A 15,596-nucleotide genomic window follows, 5' to 3' on the forward strand; every position below is an offset into this window, starting at 1 on the left:
TAAACGTCTTCGTTGATGACCCTGTAGGCGTGTACTCAGTGATTGTGAGGTTGGAACCCCGAGGAGAGGCTAAGAGCACAGCTGAGCTTTATTTGTCTGGCAAAGGTACAGTTCCTAGTCAGGCGGCATCTGTTTGCTTGTGTTCAGCGTTTGGATCTCTGAGTGTTTCACACCATGTTCACTCTCTCATTCTCACAGAAATCGAGTTAGCGATGGTGCCGCTGGGTGAGTCTTTTATCTTCTACAACTTTATTATGGCATTTTATCAAGTCCTCCTACTCTCCCTTTTCACCAGATTTATATAAATGTTAGCCATAATTCGGCTACTTTAGCATCCCTGTCATTCGATTGTAGGACAATGCCACTATAATCGCTGCATTCTGTCTTGTGTTCGTGGTTTTTGGGGGTAGGTGGAGTTGGGTTGATTCTTTGTCTAAAAGTTAAAGAAGAAACCAGATAGCCAACATGATGGTAGCTTTTTATTTATGTCCAAATTATTAGCTGTGAACTGTTAACAGCTGCTACAGCTGCTGGGGCAGGACCTGATCAAAGCGTTCAGCATAGCCCAATGCTAACCCTGGAAGCTTGGGGAAACTAAGCAGCCACAAATATAATTGATTTAATTTAGGGTTCGGTCCCATGCGGACAACCTGGTTAGCATATGGAGCATGCTAGCTGACAGCAGCTCTGGGAAACACAGAGAAAGGAAGATATACTGAAATGTCCAACTGTCCTTTTATTGTGCAGTAAACCCAAAACGATAAGTCTTTTTAACGGCTGTGACTTTGGCTTTCAACATGTTTTGGTGTGACCCACATTCCTGTAGATGTGACAGACTCCTCAGTTCAGAGACCAGAGGTGCCAACATCAGTGGCAATCCAAGGTAAGGCTGGGCTCACGATTCATCAATGGCCAGTTCTATCAGGTTTTATGAAAAATGAAATGCACATGTTTTGTGTCTTTAAAGAATCTGCTGAGTTCTATCAGTATGAAGAAGAGCATAGAGGTATTTACTAATTCTACTTCTGTGCACGACCACTTCACTCACCAGTTCATCTTAATGGCCCAGTACAAACCAGTGCATAGCAGTTTGTACTGGTGATGTTAATGATGCTAACATTGAAGACTGATTAATGTGGTATAATAGCAATTGTTTGTCCTGTTTGCATCATGACTAAACTGTGACATGATGTCATTGGTTTGTGAACACAAAATGATTTCCTTACCCCTGTTGTCTTCTGTCACTTGTCTGTTTGTCAGTGGAGTTTGCAAGCTGGACAGAAGAGACGGTGTCCTCAACTGAAGGTACGGGACTAGATCATCAAGAACTAATTCGGTCTGAGCCACTCTTAGCCAAGGCTCTGTCTTTGAACTCTAACGTTTCATGTTTGTCTTTAAAATCTCTGATTAGTTGACAATTTTCCTGATTTTCATCAAATCAATTATTGTAGATGATCAATTTAAGATTGTTACCAAATACATGATACGTACCAATCTAAAACTGGTTAAGACTACACAAATACTATATTTGCAACAACAAGAAATCCACATAAATGACTGGTTTTAATCGACAATTTTCTAATTAAAACACCCAATGGTAATTTTCTTTTACAAAATGGAAACTGTCCTATGTTTTTCATTAACACTGGGACATGGACAGGGAGGTGGTGCAGGACAGTGATGACTCTTGACATGTCCCTGTGTGCTTGCTCACCTTTAGATGACAGAGTTCCATTAGAGGACACAGTGGAGACCAAAAAAGTTGCAATGAGAGACGAAATTGCAGCACAAGGTACGACTGATCAGCTCAGCGCTCTGTCCTTTGAAAGAATATACCATCTGTATGCTGTCTTGTTGTCTGTAACATTCCATAACATTTTTAATTTTCACGTAACTATAAAGAACCAGAGGCCAAAAAGCCAACAGAGGAAAAGGTTCCTGTAGTTTCAATCCCAGAAAAGAAGGCTGTTCCTGCTCCCAAAGGTAAAGCCGGAGCCGTTACAGATAATATTGTCCTAATGCTGATCATTTCTGTTCAGTTCAGTCAAACTACTTATTATCATATTTATGATTTTATTTATTTAATGTGTTTGAATGACCTCAAAAGCACCTGAAGAGGTGAAGAAGCCTGCTCCTCCCTCGCTGCTTGAAGAGAGGCCTGGAGTACTTACCAAAGGTTTGTTCTTGTTCCTCTTTCCCAGCATCCTCAGTAGGAGCTTGCATTGACTGCTTCACTTGTTTTATAGCAGCACGCTTCTCTGGAAAACACTCTTCCGAGCCCGTCTTTGTACCTCTTAAGTGCTACTACTGATGCCATGCTAACCTTGGTAATATCTGTGTTGCCTACCTGAAGATGAGCGCAAGCCTCAGGTACCAGTCGAACCCAAAAAAGTCTCCCCTGCACCAAAGCCTGAACCCAAACAGAAACCACAGCCTGCACCCACACCAGCGTTCAGTGCAGAACCCCAAGCTAAACCAGTGGAGCTGGAGTCTGAACCTAAGCCAGGACCAGTAAAGAAACCAGTGGCACCACCATCCACAGGTATTTCTTGCTTGATTTGTGTGTTTGTTAAGACTTGCTGTCTGCAAGTTTCTGTCCCGATGACTAAAATACCTTAACTGTGCGAAGCTTCGAGTACTGAAGCGAATCTTCAGATTTCTACATGTGCTAACTATATTCTGTTATGTCTAAATCAATCTAAATATTCCCTAAAAGTCCCCGAAGAGCCTTCAAAAACAGAGCTGGCAAAGGTCAAGCAGGAACCTGAAGTCCGAAAAGCAAAACCCAAACCTGACATCAGTAAACCTGACCCTTGTGCCACGGAGCCAGAACCTCCAGTTCCAAAACCAAAACCAGAAGTCTCTAAACCAGAGCTTCGTGTAGTAAAACCAGAAACTATTGCTTCCAAGGCAGAACCTAAAGTTCCTAAACCAGAACCAGAAAAAACAACACCAGAAGTTTGTAAATCCGAGCCTGCAGTAACAAAACCAGAACCTGTTGTCACCAAGCAAGAGCATTCGATTTATAAACCAGCACCAGAAAACCAAAAACCAGAAGTCCTTAGGCCTGAGGTGCCTATAACAAAGCAAGAACCTGAAGTTGCCAAACCAGAACCGAAAGTAAAAAAAGATGAAGCTGAAGGGAAAGTGTCAAAACCAGAACCGACTCCGAGCTCAAAGGAACCAAAGAAAGGTATACTGATCTTGTAAATGTGTAACTTCACCATCTAACTCTAACTCTGGTGATGCTCCTTGAGTGCCTATTGATCCTCTGTTTACGGTTCCTTTCATGTAACCACTATCCTCATTCCTAAACCTGAAGTTTCACTGGAGTGTGTTTAATGTCTGGTTCTGGCAAAGTGACATGATCACAGCATGATCTGACTTCTTCTAGTCTTTCACTCGATAGAGTGTTAGTATCTATCTAACGATTGTATTCAGCTTCAATACATTGATTGGTTTCTAATATATATTATGATACTCTTTAAAGTGGCTGTGGAGGAAAAAATACCCCAACCTCAAAAAGTTGTCAAGAAACCAGAATCCCCTGTTGTTCTTCCCAAAGAAGAGCCAACCAAGACAGAGAAAGGTACTTTTGTGTTTCTAATTATGTTTGTTAGCTTCTGTTTTGATTGTTGTCTTTGAGTCTGTTTAGCTTTAAAACAAAAGAGGAGGTGTGGCTATGTTGCTCACCTTTATACGTAGGTCTGAATTATGGACGAGACTTTCCTGAAAACATGTTTACGATCGATTTTAGTTTCTCCATGAATTATCCTCTTGTGCCAACTTGAAGTGAAACTATAAGCACTTCATGCTTTCTTAGATGATTTAGGAGAATTGCATTCTCCTTTGTTTAATACATCCTTATTTGTGCGCCAGCACATTTTCAATTTCTTCAATAGTCATGTCCTGTGAATTTCTATTTTTTTTTTGTCAAATCCTTTTGAAGATTTGAAGCCCAAACCTATACTTTTACCTGAAGAGATGCCTGTAAAAGTATCCCAGACGGTGTTTGATGACGTAGTTGTGTTGGTAACTGAACCTGGAAGGCTTCCTGATAAAATACCTGAAACAGTACTTGAGAGACGACCTCTAGAGAAACCTAAGGTGAAGGAAGTGATCCCTGAGAGGGTCCCAGAGAAGATAATGGCACCTGAGAGGAAATTTGAGGACATTCCAAAGAAGGTACCAGAGAATGTCCCAGAAACGGTGCCTGTAAAGGTTCCAGCAAAAGCTCCTGAAAAGCTTCCAGAAAAAGTGCCCATAAAGGTTGCAGAAAAAGTACCTGAAAAGATGCCACAAAAAATACCTGAAACGGTTCCAGAAAAAGCACCTGAGAAGGTTCCAGAAAAAGTGCCTGTAAAGGTTACAGGAAAAGTACCTGAAAAGATTCCAGAAAAAATACCTGAAACGGTTCCAGAAAAAGCACCTGAGAAGGTTCCAGAAAAAGTGCCCATAAAGGTTGCAGAAAAAGCACCTGAAAATGTTCCAGAAAAAGTGCCTGTAAAGGTTACAGGAAAAGTACCTGAAAAGATTCCAGAAAAATCGCCTGAAAAAGTTCCAGAAGTGCCCATAAAGGCTGCAGAAAAAGCACCGGAAAAGATTCAACAAAATATCCTAGAAAAGGTTCCAGAAAAAGCACCTGGAAATATTCCAGAAAAAATATCTGAAATGCATCTAGAAAACATACATGTAAAGGTTCCGCAAAAAGTATCTGAAGAAGTTCCAGAAAAAGCACCTGAACAAATTCTACAAAAGGTATCTGAAAAGCGTTCAGAAAAAGTACCTGTAAAGGTTGCAGAAAAGGTATCTGAAAAACTTCCAGAAAAAGTACCTGTAAAGGTTGCAGAAAATGTTCCTGAAAAGGTTCCAGAAAAGGTACCTGTAATGCTCCCAAAAAAGGTACATCCAGTGATTCCAGAAAAGGTACCCATCAAGGTTACAGAAGCAGTAACTGAGAAGGTTCTGGAAAAAATACCTGTAAGGGTTACAGAAAATGTACCTGAAGAAAAAGTGGCAGAGAAGGGTCCAGCTCATAGGATGCCTTTAAAAGTTCCTCAGATGGTGATTGAAGAAGACAGGACTCCCGGGAAGAAGCCATCTGTGGATAAGCCGAGAAAAGTTGTGGAAATAAAGACTGAAAGTCTGTCCAAGAAACAAACAGAGAAGATCTCTGCTGATAAAACAGTTCCAACAAGAACAGCTGAGAAAAGACCTGAAGCTAAACCTAAACAGGATGTAGAAGAAACTCTTCTTAAAGGTACAGCTGAGGCAGACCTCAACTCTTTACATCATTCTCTTTATCTTCTTGCATGTAAATCATTGGTGATGGTCCAGTTACAGGATGTGGTGCGTTAATCTAAACGCAAACTCCCAAAGAAATCGTGTTTGTTTAGCCCACAAATCAAACACACTAATCTTGTAAACGCGACTAAAATAATATAACACGTAGAAGAACGGAAGAACTAAAATGTACATTTGTTAATTGCAAATATATTTTTTATCTTTATGTAATGTAAACTCCAGAAAAGCATTGTGCGTCAACCTTAAGAGTTAACATTAAAATGAATTGTTTATTCATTAATTTCCCAACCGCTTAATCCGTTATCGGGTCGCGGGCCAAGCTGGAGCCAATCCCAGCAGTCAGTGGGCGAGAGGCGGGGCTACACCCCGGACAAGCCGCCAGTCCATCGCAGGACAACACAGAGACACACAACCAGCCACACACACACTCACACCTACGGGCAATTTAGCGTCACCAATCCACCTGAGCTGCATGTTTTTGGTGGTGGGAGGAAGCCGGAGAACCCGGGGAGCACCCACGCAGACACGGGGAGAACCCACGCAGACACGGGGAGAACCCACGCAGACACGGGGAGAACCCACGCAGACACGGGGAGAACCCACGCAGACACGGGGAGAACCCGGGGAGAACCCACGCAGACACGGGGAGAACCCACGCAGACACGGGGAGAACCCACGCAGACCCGGGGAGCACCCACGCAGACACGGGGAGCACCCACGCAGACACGGGGAGAACCCACGCAGACACGGGGAGAACCCACGCAGACACGGGGAGAACCCACGCAGACACGGGGAGAACCCACGCAGACACGGGGAGAACCCACGCAGACACGGGGAGAACCCGGGGAGAACCCACGCAGACACGGGGAGAACCCACGCAGACACGGGGAGAACCCACGCAGACCCGGGGAGCACCCACGCAGACACGGGGAGAACCCACGCAGACCCGGGGAGCACCCACGCAGACACGGGGAGAACCCACGCAGACACGGGGAGAACCCACGCAGACACGGGGAGAACCCGGGGAGAACCCACGCAGACACGGGGAGAACCCACGCAGACACGGGGAGAACCCACGCAGACACGGGGAGAACCCACGCAGACACGGGGAGAACCCGGGGAGAACCCACGCAGACACGGGGAGAACCCACGCAGACACGGGGAGAACCCGGGGAGAACCCACGCAGACACGGGGAGAACCCGGGGAGAACCCACGCAGACACGGGGAGAACATGCAAACTCCTCACAGAAAGGCCACAAGTCGGAGACGAACCCGCGACCATCTCGCTGTGAGGCAACAGTGCTAACCACTGCGCCACCGAGCCGAGTTGATTATTTTTAATTCAGATGAGAAATCATAAGCTGAATTCAGGCTGAGAAATTATTCTGTTTAAACTAACTTCTTTTTGCATTTTTGGGTGGATCTCACTTCTGAAGACAGCAATGAAAGTAACATCATGTTTAACAGCAAACTATTTGGTTTTATGACTTAAAAAGCATCCGTTGGTTCAACTAGAATCAACATTTATGTTTTGAGCGTATTACAGATTTTCAATAGATTTAATGGAAGGCTGACTGAAAGAGCACAGAATTAACTTCTTCAAGGGAATTTATAACATCATTGCACCATTGTTTAATGTCTTATCTCTTCTTAAAATGTCTGTTATTTCTTGTATTTTTAACTGTACACATTCTCTTCTCTTAAAATGGTCTTCTGGTCATGCAACATCTTGGATTAAAACTGAATTATTTAAAAGAAATAGAAACTAAGAAGACTGAGAAGACTCTGCCTGCAGAGATGGAGCAACAGAAAAAAGTATCTCCTCCAGAAAAAGGTAGACCTGAAAACACGATGGAGTACTTTAATCACATCTTGATGCTAATACACAACAGGTGGATGATCAGATCAAGCATTAGCCCTTAAATAATGTCTGTCTTTCTAACACTGATGTTTGTCTTTGTGTTTGTCATCATCTCTTGGCGCCGTAACATGACGCCTCCTCTTCGACAGCTCTTAAATCTTCCGTCGCTCCAGCTTCTACAAGTGTTGTAAAGATTGAAGCACAAAAGGAAGTTCAGAAGATGCAGGATATTTACGATGTCACAGAGAAACTGTCCTCCACAGAGAAGGTGTGGAAACACACAGAGGTCACGGAAGAACATGCAAAAGTCTTGTACGAGGATCAAGTGGCTTCCCTCTACAAGCCAGCTGTGTCTTTATCAGAGGTCGATGTCTTAAGTGCAAAAGAAAAGCTGAACAAACACGATCACAAATCTGAACTAAGGGGTGAGATGACTGTTCCTGACAAGAGGAAGGAAACCCAACAGACGAAAAGCACAATTATCCCCAAAATTGAAGAAGCTATTGTTGTGGCCCAGGAATATGACAAAAGTGGGGAGGCCACAATGCTGGAATGTAAACCCAGCAAAGAAAACGTTGAAGGGAAGCTTGTTGTCAGGTCTATCGAATCACCAGCAGAAGGAATTGTAGCAGAGTGGAGAGACAGTATATCAGTCAGAACTCAGCCAGAAAAAGAGAGTTTCAGCATCAAAACCACAATTAGAAAAGGAACTGAGCAGGAAATAGGAAACACTGAGGAGATGGTTGCCGTCAGAGAAATGGAGTTAGTAAAAGACAGCCCTTTAAGCACAGATGAAGATAAAGCTACACATTCATTAACTATCGTCAGTGGAGAAGCAGCGCAACCAGCTGAGAGGCTGGGAACTGAAACAAATACTTTTTCAGAAGCCATCCACAGGGACATAATACCAGGCATTAGAGCTGAGAAAGTTACCTCCAAGCCTAGAGAAGTTAAAGACAAACCACTAGAAGTTACTCTAGAAGAGAAAACCGGTAGAATGGACAGGGGTCAAGTTAGACCAGCACCCGTAAAGAAACATGAGGTAGCTGGTGCTATAATTACCACAAAGAGGAAGGACCCGACTGAAAAACTGAAAGAGTCAGTAACAGATATCAAACTTGAGAGGTCAAGCATGACTGAAGAGGAGACAGCAAAAATGGAGAGAGTGTATCTGGACAGAGATGAACCCAAACCAATCTGGCTGCAGGAAGCGGGAAAGAGAAGAGAAGAAAGAGACATTTTAATGGATGTGGTTGAGAGCAAGCCTTCAAAGCTGGAGAAGAAACAGATTTCTCCACAAACAGTTTCCAAAGGTACAGAGATCTGACGCCATCTTCATGTTGTTCATGTTACACCAATGTTTTGGTGTTCTTATCCAACCCCAGCAGCCCTAATTTTTGTGTGTTCATTTCACTTCATGTCACATTGTCATGCTCGTCCAGTGTCGTCGTCATATTCTGTATTCTTCAAATGGGTTATTTTTTTCATCCCTCTTTCCTCCTCTTTTTTCTTTCTCAAATATTAATTTTGTGCATCAAAAAAAATAAGATGAAGTCAAGGTGCTGATGGTCCCCCCAAGCATTCCTGCTGCTCTGGCTCCTGAATCACAGGTTGAGATTGCAGAAAAACAACCGGACAGAGGTACATCTTCGTCCTCAATGTTTTTACTGCTCTCTTATGATTTCAGTGATTGTCCTATTTAAATCAAAGTCTTTATGGATTACATTTTTCCTAACCTCTTGGCACTGCTTCATGGTGCTTCTTCTTCACACTTCTCAATGACCTTCATCCTCCCACTCGTATAAATGCAGGAGTTCAGAGAATCCTGATCAATTTCACATCCTCTGAAGAGAAGTTCACGGAGAGAGAAGAATCAGAAGAAAACATGAAAATGCATCATAAGGATGGAGAAGATGTCAGCAAAAAAAGGAAATCCCACAACGGGATTCTACGTGAACAGGAAGAACAAGAAAAAATCTGTCATGATTTATCTGTTACTGATGGGTTAGAAACAGAGACTATTAAAGCAAAACAAAATGCAAACGAAAGTGAATCTGAAATTGCAGCATTTCAAGGCGATATACCAAAACTTCCTCAAATTTTAGTTGAACAAGCCCGGCTAACGGTTAGCATAGTTAAAGGTAAAACTCTTAAAGTAACTCCTCTGACAATGTCCAAATCAGAAAAGGAACAAATTAAAATAAATATTTCAGATCTACCTTCAAGCGAGGAAATATTTGAGGAATTGGAATTCAGTCCAGAAAAAAAGGCATTTTCTGATGTCAATGATGGAAATTGCAGGTTAGCTGTTCCTACAAAGGAATCAATTCCTCCAAAGGATAGGGGTCAAAAATCTAAGAAGGAATCAGAATCTCCACAAAAACCAGATCTCAAATTCACCAAACCTCCAGAGATTCTAGTTGACCAAGACCAGCTGAGAGTTACTACAGCTAAGGATAAAACCTTTAAAGTTACGCCTCTGAAAAAGACCAAATCAGAGCAGGAACAATTTGACAGAAAAGTTTCATTCACACCAGTGCTGACGGAAACTTTTGAACGACTTGCAGACGCACCAGAAAAACTAGATTCTACAGTTGTTGGTGAGGAAAGTAGATTGTCTCAGGATACGTTGACGGATGAAGCACTATCCATAAAGGACAGAGGACAAAAGGCAAAGAAGGAATCAGAATCTCCACAAAAACCAGAAAAGGAACTCACCAAACCTCCACCTAGTCTAGTTGACCAAGACCAGCAAATGGTTAGGACAGCTCAAGATAAAACCTTTAAAGTTACTCCTCTGAAAAAGACCAAATCAGAGCAGGAACAAATTAAAAGAAAGATTTCAGTTACGCCTTCAAGAGAAGAGGTGTCCAAGGAATTAGAAGTAGCTCCAGAAAAAATAACGTTTCCAGAAGATGATGAGGCAATTTGCATTTTAGAAGTTCTTCCTACAAAGGAATCAATTCCTCCAAAGGATAGGGGTCAAAAATCTAAGAAGGAATCAGAATCTCCACAAAAACCAGATCTCAAATTCACCAAACCTCCAGAGATTCTAGTTGACCAAGACCAGCTGAGAGTTACTACAGCTAAGGATAAAACCTTTAAAGTTACGCCTCTGAAAAAGACCAAATCAGAGCAGGAACAATTTGACAGAAAAGTTTCATTCACACCAGTGCTGACGGAAACTTTTGAACGACTTGCAGACGCACCAGAAAAACTAGATTCTACAGTTGTTGGTGAGGAAAGTAGATTGTCTCAGGATACGTTGACGGATGAAGCACTATCCATAAAGGACAGAGGACAAAAGGCAAAGAAGGAATCAGAATCTCCACAAAAACCAGAAAAGGAACTCACCAAACCTCCACCTAGTCTAGTTGACCAAGACCAGCAAATGGTTAGGACAGCTCAAGATAAAACCTTTAAAGTTACTCCTCTCAAAAAGACCAAATCAGAGCAGGAACAAATTAAAAGAAAGATTTCAGTTACGCCTTCAAGAGAAGAGGTGTCCAAGGAATTAGAAGTAGCTCCAGAAAAAATAACGTTTCCAGAAGATGATGAGGCAATTTGCATTTTAGAAGTTCTTCCTACAAAGGAATCAATTCCTCCAAAGGATAGGGGTCAAAAATCTAAGAAGGAATCAGAATCTCCACAAAAACCAGATCTCAAATTCACCAAACCTCCAGAGATTCTAGTTGACCAAGACCAGCTGACAGTTACTACAGCTAAGGATAAAACCTTTAAAGTTACGCCTCTGAAAAAGACCAAATCAGAGCAGGAACAAATTAAAAGAAAGATTTCAGTTACGCCTTCAAGAGAAGAGGTGTCCAAGGAATTAGAAGTAGCTCCAGAAAAAATAACGTTTCCAAAAGATGATGAGGCAATTTGCATTTTAGAAGTTCTTCCTACAAAGGAATCAATTCCTCCAAAGGATAGGGGTCAAAAATCTAAGAAGGAATCAGAATCTCCACAAAAACCAGATCTCAAATTCACCAAACCTCCAGAGATTCTAGTTGACCAAGACCAGCTGAGAGTTACTACAGCTAAGGATAAAACCCTTAAAGTTACGCCTCTGAAAAAGACCAAATCAGAGCAGGAACAATTTGACAGAAAAGTTTCATTCACACCAGTGCTGACGGAAACTTTTGAACGACTTGCAGATGCACCAGAAAAACTAGATTCTACAGTTGTTGGTGAGGAAAGTAGATTGTCTCAGGATACGTTGACGGATGAAGCACTATCCATAAAGGACAGAGGACAAAAGGCAAAGAAGGAATCAGAATCTCCACAAAAACCAGAAAAGGAACTCACCAAACCTCCACCTAGTCTAGTTGACCAAGACCAGCAAATGGTTAGGACAGCTCAAGATAAAACCTTTAAAGTTACTCCTCTCAAAAAGACCAAATCAGAGCAGGAACAAATTAAAAGAAAGATTTCAGTTACGCCTTCAAGAGAAGAGGTGTCCAAGGAATTAGAAGTAGCTCCAGAAAAAATAACGTTTCCAGAAGATGATGAGGCAATTTGCATTTTAGAAGTTCTTCCTACAAAGGAATCAATTCCTCCAAAGGATAGGGGTCAAAAATCTAAGAAGGAATCAGAATCTCCACAAAAACCAGATCTTAAATTCACCAAACCTCCAGAGATTCTAGTTGACCAAGACCAGCTGACAGTTACTACAGCTAAGGATAAAACCTTTAAAGTTACGCCTCTGAAAAAGACCAAATCAGAGCAGGAACAATTTGACAGAAAAGTTTCATTCACACCAGTGCTGACGGAAACTTTTGAACGACTTGCAGATGCACCAGAAAAACTAGATTCTACAGTTGTTGGTGAGGAAAGTAGATTGTCTCAGGATACGTTGACGGATGAAGCACTATCCATAAAGGACAGAGGACAAAAGGCAAAGAAGGAATCAGAATCTCCACAAAAACCAGAAAAGGAACTCACCAAACCTCCACCTAGTCTAGTTGACCAAGACCAGCAAATGGTTAGGACAGCTCAAGATAAAACCTTTAAAGTTACTCCTCTCAAAAAGACCAAATCAGAGCAGGAACAAATTAAAAGAAAGATTTCAGTTACGCCTTCAAGAGAAGAGGTGTCCAAGGAATTAGAAGTAGCTCCAGAAAAAATAACGTTTCCAGAAGATGATGAGGCAATTTGCATTTTAGAAGTTCTTCCTACAAAGGAATCAATTCCTCCAAAGGATAGGGGTCAAAAATCTAAGAAGGAATCAGAATCTCCACAAAAACCAGATCTTAAATTCACCAAACCTCCAGAGATTCTAGTTGACCAAGACCAGCTGACAGTTACTACAGCTAAGGATAAATCCTTTAAAGTTACGCCTCTGAAAAAGACCAAATCAGAGCAGGAACAAATTAAAAGAAAGATTTCAGTTACGCCTTCAAGAGAAGAGGTGTCCAAGGAATTAGAAGTAGCTCCAGAAAAAAATGAATTTCGAGAAATTCATGAGGACATTTTCGAGTTAGACATGGTTCCTACAAAGGAATCGATTCCTCCAGCTGAAGAAATTAAACGCGGACAGATACAGATTGAAAAAAACATTTCTCCCCTAATTCGGTTCACAGATATAATGAAGGAAAAGGGTGAGTCAGAACTCAGTTTACAAAACACAGATGGAACTCAAAGTGAAGATCAGAAGATAATTACAAAAGGAAATATTGAGAATAGGAAATCTAAATCCCTGAAAGAGAGACATCAGGCAACAGCCAGAGATCCAGAAACTTCGATACTGGATGGGGAGTCAAAGACCTTAGTAAAAGATGAATATGGTCATCTTACTCCTTTGTGTGTATCCGAAAGGAAACAGGAACAAGTCAAGAGGTCAGTGTCAGTTGCGCCGGTGATGAAGGTGGCATCTGAACTGTCTCTGATTGTGAAACATGCAGATGTTAATTTAGAAACTCTGAAAAAGTGTATTGAGCCAAATGAGATGCTGAAACCATTGAGAAAAGCAGATATTTATCCATCATATGGCATTTCTCTGAAGAAGACTCAAAACAGTGCAAAAGATGTTGAAGAGCGTCAGTCAGCAGAAGACAGAGTTAAAACAGAGAAGCTTACTCTGATTGAGAGACAGGAGCAAACTGGTAGAAAGGTCAAATCAACATCCAAGCCACAAGTAGCAGATCAACATCCTCTGTTAGATGCTACACAAAGCCAAGCTCAAATGAAGGACACCACAAAGCTTCCAACTGAAAAGAGAACTGAACAAACACACATGATGGCAGCTGTTACTCTGGCAACAGAGGCAAAAGAAATGCAATTCGAGAGGCTAAAATCAATGTCCCCTCACCAAGTCCAGTCCAGGACGGGCACAATTAAAGATAAGCATGGTAGCGTTACTCCATTAGATGTTTCACAAGCAGAACAGGAACAAGTGAGAAGAAGAGAATCAGTTGCCCCAGTGATGGAGGTTGCATCTGAAAAATCTCTGCTATTGAAAGATTCAGACCTTTTGCAGCAATTTATTCTACCTGAGCAACATGTCGAAGATGTTTCACTCAGGAAAGAAACCACTTGTGAATCCAGTGAAGTGTGTAAGACAAGACAATCAAGTCCAGAGTTTAAGGAGATTTTAACTGAGGAGAAGACAGATAAAGGAACTGATGTAAAAGACATCACGAGTCAATTTAAAAGTGATGATTCAAAACAGAAGCAAAGTGAACTAAATGCTGAACAGATTGCTTTAACTCAGCAGAAAACTATTGTAGGGAAAGATGCTGAACTACAGCAAGGTCTCAGAACGCACGCACAGGCAGACGAGGGACTTTCACGAGACAGGACGTCTGTCCATGAAACAGAGCGACAGCAGGTTGCACTCGCAGGGAGCGCGAGTCCAGATGCAGAAACACAAGAGCAAGGCATTTTATTAGAGACTCTGCAAAGGGTTATGTCCCCTGATGATCTTGTAAAAGACATTACTTTAAGAAGGACAGATTATATTCCCATAAAGAAACAAAAATGCACCACAGGACGTATGCCAAAGTTGGATCACAGTGAAGACATCAAGGTTCAAATAAATGATGCCAGAACTACCAAAGACAGCCAAGTAGAGTCTAGCGCTAAGGAACCGCTGCCAGTTCTGGATACTTCAGAACAATGTGCCGTTGCTGGAGAAGCAGCGTTTCCAGAACTGGCCTTGAGTGCAGGCGATAAATCAAATATTGACGCACAAGGCATTCAGGTCATGACTGTCAGAGCTAAATCTAAAAGATCCACAGCTAATCATATTGAAGCAGTAAAGGTGCAGCTGGATGATACGCTGTGTACGGCCCCAGTGATGTCATCAAAGGAATCAGTGGAAGGGGGTGGCATAGCGGTGAGACGTGACTCGAGAGAGGACGTTAGACACACGTCAGCCGGATTTAAAGAGGAAGGGCCTTTTGCTGGCACTGTTGATGTAATTCTAGACTCCATAGAAGGACTAGAAGTCAAGCAGAAACATGAAAGTCAACTCTCAGAAATGTCCCTGGCAAAACCAAAAGAGTCCTTCAGGGCCCGAGAAACTTTGGAAAAGGAAATGATAAACCGAGAACATATCAATAAAGAAGCAGTCATAAAGAAAAACAAAATCACCCAAGATGAAAAGCTAGAATTAAAAGAAAGGAGAGATCCAGATGAGACGTACCAGTCCAAAACTGATACTGGCTGGCCTGAGCCCACGACCAAAGAGTCATCAGTACCAGATAAAGTCCAGATTGATGGCCACATTGCTGACGCGGAAGGAAGGAAGGCAGCAGATGTTTGGTACGTTCCACCTCAGGACATTGAACCGGTAACCAGGAAGGAAGGAGACACTCAGTCCATCTTAGAAATGAGGTTTTGCTCTTTGGAACCAGAAAGGGAGGAACATGTCTTCCCCCAAGAAACGTCCAGAGGTATGGACAGAAACATGTTCTATGTCACAGAGCACGTGTTGTTGAGCTGAGCACCAGGCATCGCTGTGCACGTCGTCCTCTTAAGGAGTGATTCGATTTCTACCTCATCCTGTCATCACACTCATCTGTTTGGGCACACACATGTGGCTTGTGAACAATCTTCACGTTGTCATCTGAGATGCTCTTTTCTGGATTGTGATATCTACGCCACCACAGTTTCACGTTTCTATGTTGGGTTCTGCTCATTTGGTTTGTTGTGATTTAATGTTTGTCCATCACTGCTAAGGTGAGGTGAGCTATTTCTTTGAATATGTCTTCAATATTTCATATTCGATTTTTGTTTTTTTGGGGGGGTCACAGTTCAGCGCTCACGTTGTAATCCAAGTCAGGGTCTGACTATCTCGTCTTTTTATTTCCAAGTTCCCATGAAGGAGAAAAAGACACCAACTCAAACCAAAGAGGAGGCCGTAAAGCCAGCCACTCCTCGAGAAGGTAGCCAACCACTCTTTTATGCTTTGTGTTTTATGAGTCTCTG

At 42.2% G+C, this 15,596-nt stretch overlaps 1 protein-coding gene across 1 annotated transcript in view; it reads left to right on the forward strand.

The window, feature by feature from the left end:
- The window catches only part of ttn.2 (titin, tandem duplicate 2), a 212,351-nt gene that overhangs the window by 80,891 nt on the left and 115,864 nt on the right, over nucleotides 1-15,596 (forward strand). Inside the window, exons 82-93 of the mRNA XM_068746792.1 lie at nucleotides 28-105; nucleotides 199-225; nucleotides 827-883; nucleotides 968-1,006; nucleotides 1,261-1,305; nucleotides 1,721-1,792; nucleotides 1,903-1,983; nucleotides 2,108-2,176; nucleotides 2,354-2,542; nucleotides 2,717-3,193; nucleotides 3,491-3,589; nucleotides 15,482-15,553. Of these exons, the coding sequence (XP_068602893.1) occupies nucleotides 28-105; nucleotides 199-225; nucleotides 827-883; nucleotides 968-1,006; nucleotides 1,261-1,305; nucleotides 1,721-1,792; nucleotides 1,903-1,983; nucleotides 2,108-2,176; nucleotides 2,354-2,542; nucleotides 2,717-3,193; nucleotides 3,491-3,589; nucleotides 15,482-15,553 (1,305 nt within the window). The remainder of the gene's footprint in view (nucleotides 1-27; nucleotides 106-198; nucleotides 226-826; nucleotides 884-967; nucleotides 1,007-1,260; nucleotides 1,306-1,720; nucleotides 1,793-1,902; nucleotides 1,984-2,107; nucleotides 2,177-2,353; nucleotides 2,543-2,716; nucleotides 3,194-3,490; nucleotides 3,590-15,481; nucleotides 15,554-15,596) is intronic.

Source organism: Brachionichthys hirsutus, chromosome 12 (assembly GCF_040956055.1).
Source record: "Brachionichthys hirsutus isolate HB-005 chromosome 12, CSIRO-AGI_Bhir_v1, whole genome shotgun sequence".
Classification (NCBI taxonomy): Eukaryota; Metazoa; Chordata; class Actinopteri; order Lophiiformes; family Brachionichthyidae; genus Brachionichthys; species Brachionichthys hirsutus.